Source organism: Siphateles boraxobius, unplaced genomic scaffold (genome assembly GCF_051911475.1).
Source record: "Siphateles boraxobius isolate OS27281-9 unplaced genomic scaffold, OSU_SipBor_1 12, whole genome shotgun sequence".
Taxonomy (NCBI): domain Eukaryota; kingdom Metazoa; phylum Chordata; class Actinopteri; order Cypriniformes; family Leuciscidae; genus Siphateles; species Siphateles boraxobius.
This window is the reverse complement of record NW_027508722.1, coordinates 26,179,959-26,195,251: the sequence shown is the minus strand read 5'-3', so window position 1 is coordinate 26,195,251 and position 15,293 is coordinate 26,179,959. Positions and strand designations below refer to the sequence as shown.

Here is a 15,293-nt window from a genome sequence, read left to right as displayed (position 1 = left end):
CCTAGAGATATTATTCATGATGCAACAGACAAATAATATAGTTCAGTTTTTGTGGGTTCCGGCACATACTGGAGTATCAGGGAATGAGGCAGCAGACAAATTAGCAAAACAGGCTATGGCAAAGGATACTATAGATATGCCAATTAGGTATAGCAAATTAGAAGTAAAATCAATAATTAAAAGGGAAATATACAAAAACTGGCAATTTTATTGGGATAATGAGCAAAAGGGCAGACATTTACATTTAATACAATCATTAGTAGGTAGAGGAAGGAATTCAAATGGGAGAAGGAAGGAAGACTGTATTATTTCAAGACTAAGACTGGGACATACAGGACTTAATTCAACAATGCATATAATAGGAAAACATCCTATGGGATTGTGTGATTGGTGTGAAATCAGAGAAACAGTGGAACATGTACTCACTAAGTGTAAAAAATATTCAGTGGATAGAAATAAGATAATTGAAGAAATTCAGAAGAAAGTCGACCAACAAATGAAAATAATGAAACTTTTAAACTCAGTAGAAGGGACTAGTTTAATAATAAAGTTTTTAAATAAAACAAAGTTGATTTATAGAATATAGATTTATTATTATTAAAGGTATCATTATCCTTCTCTGGAATGTGAAGGACTTGAGCTGTAAATGGAGGAGCTGAACACGCAGCAACATTGAAAACATGAGTCCTGAATATTCTGGAAATAGGGATATAATGTCTCTGATCCATTATGTACAGTAGATGGCGGTAATGCTCTTTTTAAGAATGCGAGCCGCCAATAAGCGCAAGTAAGAAGAAGAAGAAGAAGAAGAAGATACACGCTCCGAACCACTGAATCGAAACAAAAGATTCAAAAATGTATCGATGCTTCATGAAGCAGACGCGCTGTTAAATGCGAAATCGCCCAACACTACCCGCTGAACATCGTTCACAATTTACACAAATACAATTTGTTGTAGTTAATAGAATTTTAACAATCGTGCTGACTGTCGTAGCAAATGAGCACTATTCTGCCATAAACAGAGTGGGTATATTTGTTTCTCGATTTAATTGTGTTGAACTTTGACAGTTTCTTTTCAAGTAACTTACGTAACTTACAGCAGTGAGACTAACTGACTGACGCCTAGGGTAATGTGTACTACCCATGCATGCAAATGACATTGTTCGAAATTAAACTTTTTAGTGTATGTTGGGTGAAGCGAATATCCTTAACGTTATTTGTTACAGATGTCCAGTTCCAGAAAAGTGGTCGAGTTGTTTTATGATGTCGTTTCTCCGTATTCCTGGCTGGCATTTGAGGTACATGATGGTTTCGGCCCATAGTATAGTTAATTTAAAATCCATGTTGCTTAATATGTTTTCATGATTGTGTGTGTGTTAAGGTGCTGTGTCGCTATAGAAATGTTTGGAACATCGACCTCAAATTTAAACCAGCATTTTTAGGGGGAGTCATGCAAGGCTCAGGTAATAAAGACATGACATATCCACAATCACAAAAATCATAATCAGAAAGAGCTTTATTGCTAAGTGTGCTTCCACATACAATGAATTTACCTTGGCATTGAAGCATTCAGTACACATATACAGTACATGTATAAATATAATGAGACATGGCATTTAAAAATAACAAATATAAAAAAGTATAAAACATGTATAGTGTCATGTAATCTTATCAAACATTAGGATATGTTTGTAGAAAAGTCTGGGTATAACCAGGAGGCTTTTGGCCTCAGTCACTATGTCCCACAACTGTGGGTCAGATTCAGGGCCTGCTCTATGGTGGGGCATTCGAGGGCCGTGCCCCCCCCCTAGCGGTCATTGATGCCCCTCCTACCACAGGCCATTGCGTGGCCTAATAAAATATCCCTTTTAGTTATTTTTTTAATGTTAAATAGTGGCATAACTGCTTTAAAAAGTGGCTGGGACAGCAATCGATCGGTCCAGTGGTAGCACTTTTGCCAAGCCTGTCAGAGGTTCTGGGTTCTAATCCACTCGTATGGTTTTTTTTCCTCATTAAAACCGATTATTTTTATCAGTGGTTGTATATCAAACAGGGTTTGTGTGCATTTTACTTTGTGACATCACCGTAACGAATAGAGAGTGTCCGCACAAGCCACAAGAGAACACTGTCTGTATCCACACCAATCGCAGCGCAACGAGCACTTTGATCACTTGATTTCAAAAACAACACATTTCAGCGTGCTAGATCGCCTCTTATTTAACAAACGAACGAAATGAATGCTCTGCTAGTTAACTGGAGATGTTTTATTTATTTGTATTATTTGTTTATTAGTATTTGTTACATCCGTGGCGCGAGATGTTTCAAAAGTAGGCTAGCTCAAATTTCTGATTTCTTAAAAAATAAAATAATAATAACTTAGGGGGCAAAATATTTTTTAGTGATTATGTGAATTACACTGCGCAAACCAAAGTAAGAAGGGTTGGCTCTCAGTCTCCACAGTACATAAAATATTTATTTTATTTTATTTTATTTATGAGGAAAAAACAATGTTACGGACGTGAGCGCTCTGAAAGCGGCACTAAAAGATGCTTTAAAACTTTCACAGAGACATCAAACAGAAAGCACAAAACCTTTCTTTAACCTTAATTTCGTTTTGTATTAATTGTATTCATTTTAATCAATGTTTCATCAACCAATTGCCTGGATTTAATAAATAAGAAGTAAATATAGCAGACGATAGATAAGAAACGGAGGCGCCGGCGCGTGAACTGGAGCTCGTCTCATAGCCTAAATGAACCGAAACTCAGCGTATAAGGTAGCCTAGCCTACTTGCCTTACAGACATGTCTACTTCTAAACAGAATAATTCAAAACGAAAGAAAACAGACTACAGACTGCTCTCTGCTTTTGTAATCCGTATGAAATGTGCATTTCTCTCTGGCGCGTTCACTAGCCTACTGAAGATCGCGAGTCAGCATCGTCAACTTCATCTTAGCTGACACTGGCAAAGAAAACACTTGTTTATTAATAAACAATTAAAATATCTCCTTGCTATATTTTACATATTCATAATCATTACTTTTGCCGGTTCTTTGTGACAGCTTTTAGGTGCTTTATTGGCAGCGCCACCCTTACAAACACGAGTCGCCACCGCATCATCGCAAACACAAGAATGGGCCATATATATAAAATTCTGACTATATCTATATATATATATATAAATATATAAATATAGCCCCCTCATTTAAATACAGGATCCCCCAAAAAATAAAATTCTGGCTAAGCCCCAGGCTGGGACAATATCGACCCATGGCAAAAAGTGGTGGGGACATGACCCACCCGCAAATTACGCCTATGATTAAATGTTTTTATAGCATTTCTGCTGTGTTGGACTATGATGTCGCCACTGCGTCAAAATATTTCTCAAACGGCGGTGCCCCCCCGCCGATGACCCAATGCCCCTCCAGTAGATCTGCTGTGGCGCCGGCTCTGGTCAGATTACAAACTTGCACCTGGAAAATAAACTGCTTTTTTGATTTGCTTGACCTTCAGTGTTCTCTTGTTTAATGTTTCTTTTTAAAAAAACAGACCAGCTGGCGGCATGCCACTATTAAAAAGAAGCCAGAATGATAGGAAATTAATTGGGGCAGGTGAAGGAAGATGGGCTACGAGTGAGATTGTCAGATGTTCTGCAGGCATCTCAGCTTTGTTGTCTCAACCAATAAAGTTTTGGCATCTGGAACTCCGTGACTTTGGTACTTTTTGCAAAGAGAAGACGACTTTTTCCACAACACGTCACATTAACCTTCATACTGTCATGAGAACGTTACGTCACCTACCTGTGATCATTTGGGCAAATTTTTCACAACCTGAAAACCAATACAAACAACTAGATTCATTTAAACTTTTATATAGTTTTAAAGGTGACACATTATGTCCCTTTTCACACGATGTAATATAAATCTATGGTGTCCCCAGAACCCCCCAGAACATTTATTATAGCTTGTCAAATTTGCCCCATTTTTGGTTGTGAACAAAAAAGCACAGTTTTTGTGTGTGTCCCTTTAAATACAAATGAGCTGCTGCTCCTGGCCTCCGTTCAGAAGACCGCCGATCCTTTACACAAGCTTTAGATACTCAGGTAATAAAAAAACAGTTGAATCTCATCCAAAATCACAGAAATAACCAGTAGCAGGGTGCAGCCTTATCGAGAGACCCAGGAAGAGGTTGCAAACTTTTAGACTGCACCTCGATGTTTCTCAATGGTTAGTGGATACATTTATGTAGTTGTTGAGGATTTACATTGATTCATCTCATCGACTTGCAGACATTCATGTTTATTTTTTACAAAAGTTGACACAGTTCCTTGAGATCTTCATAAGACAACCCTGCTTGTATTTTAATGAATTGTATTTTTAGGGCTTGAATTTTTATGGGCTGAAATTTAGCATGGTTGAATATTTAAGCTGTGAATATTTAAATTTAAAATATTCCAAATACATTTTCATTAGTAAAATTTCAATAATCCATATTCACCCTTCTTATTTCACTTCCAAAATATTCAAACTGATTAAAAATACAACCTATAATATTCAACAGGCGGTTTTCAGTCCATTTTATTTCGCTTTGCAAATTCGCTTCCACAAATTCAGTGGTTCAAATTCGACAGTAAATTCAAAGTTGACATCCAGGAACTACAGGAAAAGCAGTAGATTACCGATCATAATCTCCATCTGCTGTTAGTCGACCTCACCAGCAGGGGGTGCAAGCGCTTGTTGTTGACGAAGACCAGAGCAACAGTTAGAGCCAGCCATTCATTCATAAAAACTCATTTACAACAATTGAGCATGCATTAAGTTTTTTGTGATGATTATCTGGGTCAGTAGGATATATATGCAGAAAAGATGATAAAGGCACAAAAGCTGTTTTTATGTTCCATTCATTAAAGGGTTAGTTCACCCTAAAATGAAAATTAAGTCATTAATTACTCACCCCCATGCTGTACCAACCCAATAAGACCTTTGTTCATCTTCGGAACACAAATGAAGATATTTTTGATTAAATCTGAGAGGTGGATCACTGCTACATAGGCTGCCTAAGGGAATGAAACTTGACGACCCAGAAAGTCATTAAAGAAAATGTTTAAATATTCCATGTGCCTACAGTGGCTCAACTATAAGTTTATCAAGCGACTGTCCAATGTCAAGCCAACTTATGCCACTAATGCCAGTATCACTGAGAAACGCTCAGCTTTAAACTTTCATATTCTGAGTCCTTCTGCTTGCCTGCGAGTTTGGTCTTTTATATCACTGTATTAGTCCGTTAAGCGTTTTATATGTCCAGCAGGGGAATCCTGACGTATTGAGGGAAACCCTAGCCTACTGCATGCAGCACAATCGCCGCAATTTAAGGTTGAGGCAACTAAACAACCAATAGATATGTCAAACTCAAATGTAACATTGGATCTGTAGGCCTATACATCCGCATCGGGGGAATAACATTATAATCTCGTTCACGGTAGAGATGTGGGCTACAAAAGAAAAGTAATCGTGAAGACACTGAATTTCACATAAAACATAATAATCACAGATACACTTACATTGTTGTAAATGAGTTTTAATGAATGAATGAATGGCTCTAACTGTTGCTCTGGCTTCGTCAACAACACGCGCTTGCACCCCCTGCTGGTGAGGTCGACTAACAGCAGATGGAGATTATGATCGGTAATCTACTGCAGTTCCTGGACGTCAACATTGAATTTACTGTCGAATTTGAACTACTGAATTTGTGGAAGTGAATTTGCAAAGCGAAATAAAATGCTCCGAAAATTTCAGCCCATAAAAATGCAAACCCTTAAAATACAATGCATTAAAATACAAGCAGGGTTAATGCAATGCATATTTTTTTCAAGTAGTACAATTCAACAGGCTTTATGTTTCAAAAACTTTTGATATTATTTTACTTCCATAAGAAAGGCTTACCAAAACAAAGTTACTGTGTTGTCACTTTTCACATTTTCTTGGTTGGTAGATGCACTGGGGACCTGATTATAGCACTTGAACATGGAAAAAGTCAGATTCTCATGATTTGTCCCCTTTAAAACGTATTATGATATCTATTTTTCTAAATGAATGTTGATGGATGTATGTGACATTGTGCTTTTATAGATGATAAGATAATACATTATCAAGTTTCTTCTATTTCTAGGTAACCGCCCCCCTGGAATGATCCCTAATAAGTTTTATTACATGAACATCGATCTGAAACGGCTGTCTGAGTACTTTGTGGTCCCTTTGAATCCACCTTCAAATCCTGTTGAGGTGATGTTTGAGAAAGGTAATCAAACTGCTGTTTCTTTACGATGGCACTGATGAACACATGCACAATGCAAGCCATACTTGTGGATTTCTTTCTCTCTTAGAAAAAAGGATGTTGGACTGTTTCTAGAGTGTTTTTTTGCTTACTCAAAGGAGGCGTTCACTTTTTAAAAAACTTTTGCTGATAATTTACTCACCCCCATGTCATCCAAGATGTCCATGTCTTTCTTTCTTCAGTCAAAAAAAAGAAATTAAGGTTTTGGATGAAAACTATCTAGGATTTTTCTCCAAATAATGGACTTCATTGGGTACCAAACGGTCCAAGGTCCAAATGACAGTTTCAGTGAAGCTTCAAATGGCTTTAAACGAACGTTCGTTTGAACGAAATAACTCGAAAAAAGATTTGTTCATTTTGATGAACGAGTTCGAACAGGAGAGTCACGAACGTGCATCACAGAACAGAGAAAGGTGAGCATTTGTGCTTATAAAACTTAAACCTTTTTATTTATTTTTGAAATGACCGATCGTTGGATAAGACCCTTATGCATCGTCTGGTGTCGTTTAAAGCCATTTGAAGCTGCACCTAAACTGTCATTTGGACTATGGACCGTTTGGTACCCAATGAAGTCCATTATATGGAGAAAAATCCTAGAATGTTTTCATCCAAAACTTTAATTTCTTTTTTTTGACTGAAGAAAGAAAGACATGGACATCTTGGATGACATGGGGGTGAGTAAATTATCAGCAAAAGTTTTTTAAAAAGTAAACTACTCCTTTAAGGATTTATTTTACAATCTAAAAAGGATAATCTTGTGTTTTTAGGTAAATCATTTTCTGTCACAGTCTCTTTTATTTTCTCTTTTTATCTTTCCATGTAGGCACTTTGAATGCGATGCGTTTTGTGACAGCTATAGCAGAAAAGGAGAAAGAGGGAGACGTGCTGGTGGAGAGGGTGTCTAGAGAGCTCTGGAAAAGAATCTGGAGCACTGATCAGGACATTACCCAGCCTGCCTCATTCATTGAGGTATCAAATACCCTAGATTTGCGTTTTTTAAAGTCAGCATGAAACGAAAGTTGCGATAGACTTTTCTTACCAATTGTTACGAATATCAGAATGTAGGCCAGGACTTGATTTTGTCTTTTGGGAATTGATTGGATTTTAGGAAGTAGGGCATTGATAACTAAATGGAGGCAGATCTGAATGCCAGTTTTCAGTCAGTAAATTGACATGTTAATCTTTTATTACTTCATAAAACTATATACATGAAAACATTTCTTGATATCATCCATTTTACTTCATCACTGACTTTGACTTGAGTGTGTTCACTAATGTCTTGCCTTTCTGTTTTGCACAGGCGGGATTAAAGGCAGGTCTCTCAGCCAATGAGCTGGAGGAAATTCTGACCCTCGCCAATTCTCAGCCAATCAAAGACAAGCTGAAGAGTGCCACACAGGAAGTACTGGAGTATAGAGTCAGTGCCTTTTACTTGCGTCTTTGCACCCTTTGTCTTTCTAACTAAATTGTTCCTTACAGTGATTTTCCCTTCCGTTTTTGTAGTGCTTTGGTTTTCCGTGCACTGTGTGTCATGTGAATGGAAAGGCTGAGGTCTTCTTTGGCTCTGACAGATTTGAGCTTATGGCTCATTGCATCGGTAACTTTGGATTTCTACTTGTTTTATTAGATAGGATAATGGTTATATGTATCATACCCAGTTTACTTGGTTTATTGCACTTTTATCAAGTTTTAAACCATAAATTCTGAAGTAGTCTTGGGATATTAAAATCTTATGTTATATACTGTTCATTGTCCAATCACTTTCTTTCTTTTTGTGTTCCAGGGGAGAAGTGGATGGGGCCTCAGCCTCTGAAACCCACATCCAAAATGTGATCACTACTCCTCCATTCTCTGTATATTTCAACAACTTCTAAATAAAAATTTAATTTCACTTTTTTTTATTCAACAGCAAACATAAACACAAAAAAGAATAAAGGAAAGCCATGGAGACAGAAATAAGATTTATGTCTATATGCTTATCAAGGCTGCATTTATTTGATCAAAAATACAGTAAAAACAGTTATAATGTGAAATGTTATTACAATTTAAAATAAATGTTTTATATTTTAAAATGTAATTTATATCTGTGATGGCAAAGCTGTATTTCAGTTAAAGGGTTAGTTCGCCCATTTAAGACATTAAAGGGTTAGTTCACCCAAAAATGAAAATTAAGTCATTAATTACTCACCCCCATGCTGTACCAACCCCGTAAGACCTTTGTTCATCTTCGGAACACAAATGAAGATATTTTTGATTAAATATGAGAGGTGGATCACTGCTACATAGGCTGCCAGAGGGAATGAAACTTGACGGCCCAGAAAGTCATTAAAGAACATGTTTAAATATTCCATGTGCCTACAGTGGCTCAACTATAAGTCTATCAAGCGACGAGACTACTTTTTTCCCGAAAAAAAAAACATAATAACGACTTTATTCGACTATTCCTTTTCATTCCTTGTGGGCCTGAGACGAGAGTTCAAGAGATTTCCACGACGCATGCGCGAGAACTGAACAAGAAGTATTAGAAGAAGAACGTTCTCTTCTCAGTTCTCGCGCATGCGTCGTGGAAATCTCTTGAACTCTCGTCTCAGGCCCACAAGGAAGAAAAGGAATAGTCGAATAAAGTCGTTATTATGTTTTTTTTTTCGGGAAAAAAGTATTCTCGTCGCTTGATAAACTTATAGTTGAGCCACTGTAGGCACATGGAATATTTAAACATTTTCTTTAATGACTTTCTGGGCCGTCAAGTTTCATTCCCTCTGGCAGCCTATGTAGCAGTGATCCACCTCTCAGATTTAATCAAAAATATCTTCATTTGTGTTCCGAAGATGAACGAAGGTCTTACGGGGTTGGTACAGCATGGGGGTGAGTAATTAATGACTTAATTTTCATTTTTGGGTGAACTAACCCTTTAAGTTGTATGGAATCCTTACCAGCACTATAGTGCATACACACTGACCCACTCTGTAGTCACCTCCCTGGTCAGAGTTCTGGCCGCTGCAAGTTTTTCAAGAAAGTACTCCGGGTTAGTTTCCGGGGCCTCAAAACTGCGTTTTTATGTGAACAAATTATTTGTGTTTCAAATCTTGATTAATTTAACACACAAAAAACACGCCGGTCAAAATTCATACCTCAGTTTTAATCGGCACTATTTTCTTTCCAATTCTATCAATCCGCGCTGCTGTCAATGTCAATAGTGCGCACGTTCCGATCAGCTGTTGATAGAGCGACTCGCTGACAACATGTCTGACTGCGAAACTTCTGATGATTAAACCAATTTTAGCACAATGTCAGACGGAACAGATGAGGATGAAAGTTATTTTAGCCCAACGCCAAAGGGATACCGTTATGAACCGGATTATACCGATGCCGAACTTCAACAGATGGAGATAGAACGGAAGAGAGAGAGCGAGAGGACAGAGATGAAGTTGTCCAAGTTGATGCTGGGCTCACAGCTGTAGCAAGAGCCAGGATGAACGACAAATTTCACGACAAATTTGAACGACAAATTTCAGGATGAACGACAAATGGTGGTGCACTTGTTCAAATTGTCAAGTTATGCCAACAGAGGTTGAAAGCTATTGCTGCCACAAATGGGAACTCATCATGCCACAGCTGCAAAACATCGATTGACGAGGAGGTAAAAAGTAAAAAGTCGCAGCACATCAGCCATGGTTCTCAACTTCAAATTTCATATCAAGCAACAATCGAAATCACAGCAAAATATTTAATATGTGAACAAGTTTTTTAAAGCTTAGTATCTTATTCTTAATGCTTACAATTGGTCAATGTTTTCAGGTCAACTGTAGAGACAATCATGCCACATATATTTGCAAAAATAAATCAATAAAATAAACTATCACAAACAAAAAAGCTGTATTTAACTGCTTTTTGCTGCAGCAGCTCTCTTTCTTTGCAATATTCCTTTGAATCAGCGCATCTAAGCTTAATTGCGTTTCACAGTTTTACTAAATTTAAAACTACACACTAGCATAGTACTCTATTTCTTGCATATAAATACATGACAGAAATAGTACAAGCAGCATGCTAGCATGTGATTTGGATTTTAGCCAAGGGAACGGGTCGAAACATACCAACCTGGAATTTGCATCAGTTATAGACACATACCGACCCAGTACGTTAAATCAAGTTTCGATTGAATCAAATATGCATTGCTTAAAATTATTTTTTATAACAAACAAGGTAAGAAATACATTTCAGAGAAATGCTACATCTGGTGTACCTTGTAAAAGCATTTTCCCCAAGATTTTTTACTGATAGCCTATAAATGTTATTTCTGTAGGTTGAAGAAAGAGAATGTTGTTCACTCAAAAAGATGCATTTTTCTTATTTCTGTTCAAATGAATTTTGATATGTAAGTGATGTTAATTGTGTTGATTGATTATAATTTAATTGGCAATAAAATGAAATCTGGCTGAGTGGAGCTATAGTTTTTTTTTCTTCAACAGGGGGATACAGACTCACAAAGCAGATAAATCCACATATACATATTTAATAGTTTCACACTTTTTCTCTACATCACTTATTCCCACAGAGACCATACTTCTCTTAAAAGTCTTGAAGGGATCTTGAAGGATAGTAGTTGTCTTTAAATGGAGGATGAAGGAATTCTGCATGACAAAATTAAAATCCTATTGGTAAATTCCTGATGGAGTCCTGTAGGTTAATCCACATACTTGTCCTGCAAGATTGCATAATGTTATATTTAGTATGATGTATTATATACCTGTAAGTCTTCAGTATTGACTGTTGCTTTTTAGCAATTGAAAAAAACATACTCGGTTAGATACGTAACCTTGGTTCTCTCTAGAAGAGGGAATGAGTTTTGCGTAAGTTGCTCACGCTGCTGGTAAAGTCATCTTTTCTCGAGATATTGAAGCCAAAAATTATCCTTAATTTTACATTTATTGTCAACGCATTGCAGCATCCAGCAGACCTATAGCAGGCTATCTTGCGTGCTCATTGGCTGCCCTGCGGCAACTGCTGCAGCCTACTACTGAGCCTTGCGCGTGACGTCGCGCCCTCTCCGCGTCACAGCCCGCCAGAATGGGGGTGGGTTAGCGTATAAAAGTCAGGCTCGGGAGTTGCATCACTGGTTTCATCGGCTGAAGCGAAAATCGCTCATGGCGCCTGCACGGTCGGGTTACGCAATACTCGTTCCCTCTTCTAGAGAGAACCGGGGTTACGTATGTAACCGAGTACGTTCTCTTACGAGAGGTTCTCTGGTATTGCGTAAGTTGCTTACGCTACGGGAACCCATTGTCAACGCCGTGCGCGCCCAGCATCCACCTCATGAGACCCAGGGATTCCCGGGGAACATAGATAAGTGGGAAACAGGTGGCCAGCAATGCGGGCCAGCACATGTTATAAGCACATACAGGGTATACAGAGCGGCGTCGCCGGTCCATATAACTATTCACCATATAGTGCAGCTCAACCAGGAGAGCTAAAGTCGCGTGAGAGTAGTCTGCTGTTGTGAACTTTTTCTTCTCAAGTGTAGAAAAGATAGAGTTGCAGACCAGGAGATAGTTGAGGTATAAGTTCTTTTATTTCGTCGCTGTAGTCATCTCAACATCGTCTAACTAAGGCAGTATACATTTAGTTCATATACCCTTTCAGGGGGAGGAGTTACCTAAAGGTGGAGGCACTCTGAAACAATAGCATGTAAATGAGGCATACCGGTTAAGGAATGTGCCCTAGACTGAGAGTGTTACCAATCCTAATCCAATCAGCATAACAGTGTTATGTAAGTATCCTAATCCAATCAGCCAGACTCTTCACCGATACCTTCACATTATCTTAATGGCCAGGCAGTGCATAAAGACAAAAGGTGATAGTCTCAGTGCTCTGCTTACAATAGAGAGCTGGACAGACAGGAACAGGCAGGTTTGTGACATCATTTACCTTAGATACAAAATTCACACTAATAAACGTTCTCAGTTTCTATACTATTGTATTGGAAGCTCAATTAAACATTTAAATAAAATTTGTAATCCTACATCTGCGCATGTTAAATCTGGGCAGGACATACACACCGCTCAGACTGACAGAAGTCTAGCCTGCAAGGCGGGAACTTCCAGGTTATAAAACCTAACAAATGTGGACGGAGAGGCCCAGCCTGCCGCCTCACAAATGTCTTGAATGGAAATTCCGCTGGACCAAGCCCATGACGAGGCCACGCCTCTGGTGGAATGCGCCCTGATGCCCAAGGGGCATTGCAGATCTTTAGACCTATAAGCAGATGCGATAGCTTCCACTATTAATCTGGACAGGCTCTGTTTTCGAGGCGACGAGACCCTTGGTGCGCCCACCAAACGAGACAAAGAGCTGTTCCGAACGCCTGAAAGAGGCGGAGCGCGTAATGTAAGCCCTCAGCGCCCGGACGGGGCAGAGGAGATTAACATCACCCTCACTATCGGATGCTGGCAGAGCCGAAAGAGAAGTGACCTGCGCTCTGAAAGGGGTGCCCAACACTTTAGGGACATAACCATGTCTTGGCTTGAGGATGACTTTAGAGTAATTTGGCCTGAACTCAAGACACGGAGCGCTAACTGATAGCGTGTGGAAATCCCCCACACGTTTGACTGACGACAGAGCTGTCAGAAAAACGGTTTTGAGCGAGAGGTACATTAGGTCCACGGAGTCTATTGGTTCAAAGGGGAAAGCTTTCAGGGCCTCTAGGACCAATGAAAGATCCCATATGGGAACCGACAGGGGGCGCGGGGGATTCATCCTTCTGGCTCCTCTAAGGAAGTGGATGACAAGCTCGTTTCTTACTGACTGAGCGCGCGTCGACTCAGTGAACGCTACAACGGCCGCCACATATACTTTAAGCATTGATGGGGACCTGTCCTTATCCAACAGCTCTTGAAGGAAGCCAAGCAACCACGGAACCCCATACGTTCGTGGGATTAGATCTCTATCAGCACACCATTTGGAGATCACGACTATTTAGACGCGTAAAGCCGCCTAGTAGAGGGAGCTCTGGATTGCGTAATCGTGTTTCTCACTCCTTCTGGCAGGACAACGGGTATCCGTTGATTAACCATACGTGCAGAGACCAGCGCTCTGGATGGGGATGCCAGATTGAGCCGCGGGCTTGAGAGAGGAGATCTCTCCTCAACGGAATCGGCCAAGGGGCTGTGTGAGACAGCCGCATCAGCTCCGGGAACCAGAGTTGATTCTCCCAGCGCGGGGCTGTAAGGAGCACCGAGTGGCGCGTTTCCCTGATCCTCTTGATTACCTGTGGTAACAGAGAGACCGGAGGGAAAGCATAAAGTGGGAGGCTGGGCCAGATTTAGGCCAGCGCATCGTCATTCTTTGAAAAGAACCTCGGGCAATGAGCGTTGTCTTTTGACGCAAACAGGTCAACTTTCGCTTTGCTGAAAAGGTGCCACAGTAACTGGACTGTCTGGGGGTGCAGGGACCATTCCCCTGGGGGAACGAAGTTCCTGGATAGTTTGTCTGGACCGTCGTTCAAGTGGCCTGGCTCATGCGCAGCTCTCAGAGAGCGCAGGAGGTACTGAGACCATACAAGAAGGCGTTCTGTCAGATGGCAGAGGCTTCTGGATCTGACACCGCCCTGATGGTTTATGTAGGACACCACAGACATGTTGTCCGAGCGGACTAGCACATGGTGGTCCTGTATGAACTGGAGGAAGCGCTTGAGCGCGTTCTCGACCGCTATCATTTCCAGACAGTTTGTGGAAACGTGTCTCTTGGTCTGACCACAGGCCAAAGACCGGTCTGCCCTCGAAGACGACGCCCCATCCAAAGTTGGAGGCGTCCGTCGAGATGACCTTTCGGTGTGAGACAGCCCCCACTGTAACTCCTCTCTGGTACCAGTCGGCCGCTAACCAGGGCTGCAGAGCCAAAACGCAGCTCTGTGTCACTCTGATCCGTCTGCAGCCTGAAACCCAAGCCTGGTGAGGCACTTGGGCGTTCAGCCAGCGTTGTAGCGAGCACATGCGCAGCAGGCCCAGCTGAAGCACAGCCGCAGCTGATGCCTAACAGCCCAGCATCCTCTGGAATGTTTTCAGAGAAGCGATGCTGCCCTCCTGGAAAGACGCGGCCAGGTGTCGAACACGGCGCGCACGCTGTGTCGATAGGTGGGCCGTCATAGCCACAGAGTCCAGTTCTATTCCTAGAAAGGAAACTGACTGACTGGGCAGTAGTGAACTCTTGGTCCAGTTGACCGTGAAGCCCAGGCTTTCCAGATGACTGAGAAGCACTGTTCTGTGAGATAACAGTTCTATCTCTGACTATCTTTGTTCAAATATCTCAGATCTGAGATAGGTCTTAGAGCTCCGTCCTTCTTGGGTATGAGAAAATAACGGCTGTAAAAGCCTGACTCGCTCAGAGAAGGAGGTACTGGTTCTATGGCCCCTTTGTACAGCAGTTTGGCTATTTCTGCGCGGAGTAGATGCGCTACATCCGCTTTAACTTTCGTCTCGGTCTGTGCTCGAAAGCGAGGGGGATGGCGAGCGAACTGAAGCGAATAGCCCTGTCTTATTGTGCTCAGCACCCATTCTGACACTCCTGGAATAGCCTTCCATGCTTCTACATGTATAGCTAGGGGCAGAATGGTCTCCGGGTTCCGATCGCTGCATTTCGTGGGCTCGGGAAACTGAACCGGAGGTGTGTGCGAGGCGCGCGCGCCCTCGGATGTCAGGAACGGCGGCTCGCTGACAGCGGTGGCTGTCTGTATCACTTGAGATGACCCGATTACTGGGAATGGGGAACATTTTGTGACGATATTTTGTGCGAGCGGAGCCTGGGGTGAAGAGTTTGTCAGTAAGCGTGAGCGCTCGTGAGCGGGCACGTGATTTACATTCATAACTTGGCCGCTGTTGCCGTGTAACAGAGCGGAGTTAACCAGAATTTATACTCTTTCTGAGATTTCTCTGGGTCACCATAAAAACAGCGGTTGTGTGCAGGCGA

General features: G+C 41.0%; 1 protein-coding gene across 2 annotated transcripts; it reads left to right on the top strand.

The window, feature by feature from the left end:
- Nucleotides 1-776: 776 nt before the first annotated feature.
- On the top strand, nucleotides 777-8,226 carry LOC143723715 (glutathione S-transferase kappa 1-like). Of its 2 annotated transcripts, none has more exons than XM_077216447.1 (8): nucleotides 777-1,023; nucleotides 1,227-1,298; nucleotides 1,382-1,463; nucleotides 6,168-6,296; nucleotides 7,156-7,301; nucleotides 7,633-7,749; nucleotides 7,836-7,929; nucleotides 8,116-8,226. In XM_077216447.1, the coding sequence occupies exons 1-8, from the start codon at nucleotides 892-894 to the stop codon at nucleotides 8,163-8,165; spliced, it is 822 nt and encodes a 273-aa protein (XP_077072562.1). In that variant the 5' UTR covers nucleotides 777-891; the 3' UTR covers nucleotides 8,166-8,226. The 2 variants fall into 2 exon arrangements, with proteins under 2 accessions (XP_077072562.1, XP_077072571.1); XM_077216456.1 differs by having other exon boundaries at nucleotides 787-1,127.
- The last annotated feature ends 7,067 nt before the right edge of the window (nucleotides 8,227-15,293 follow it).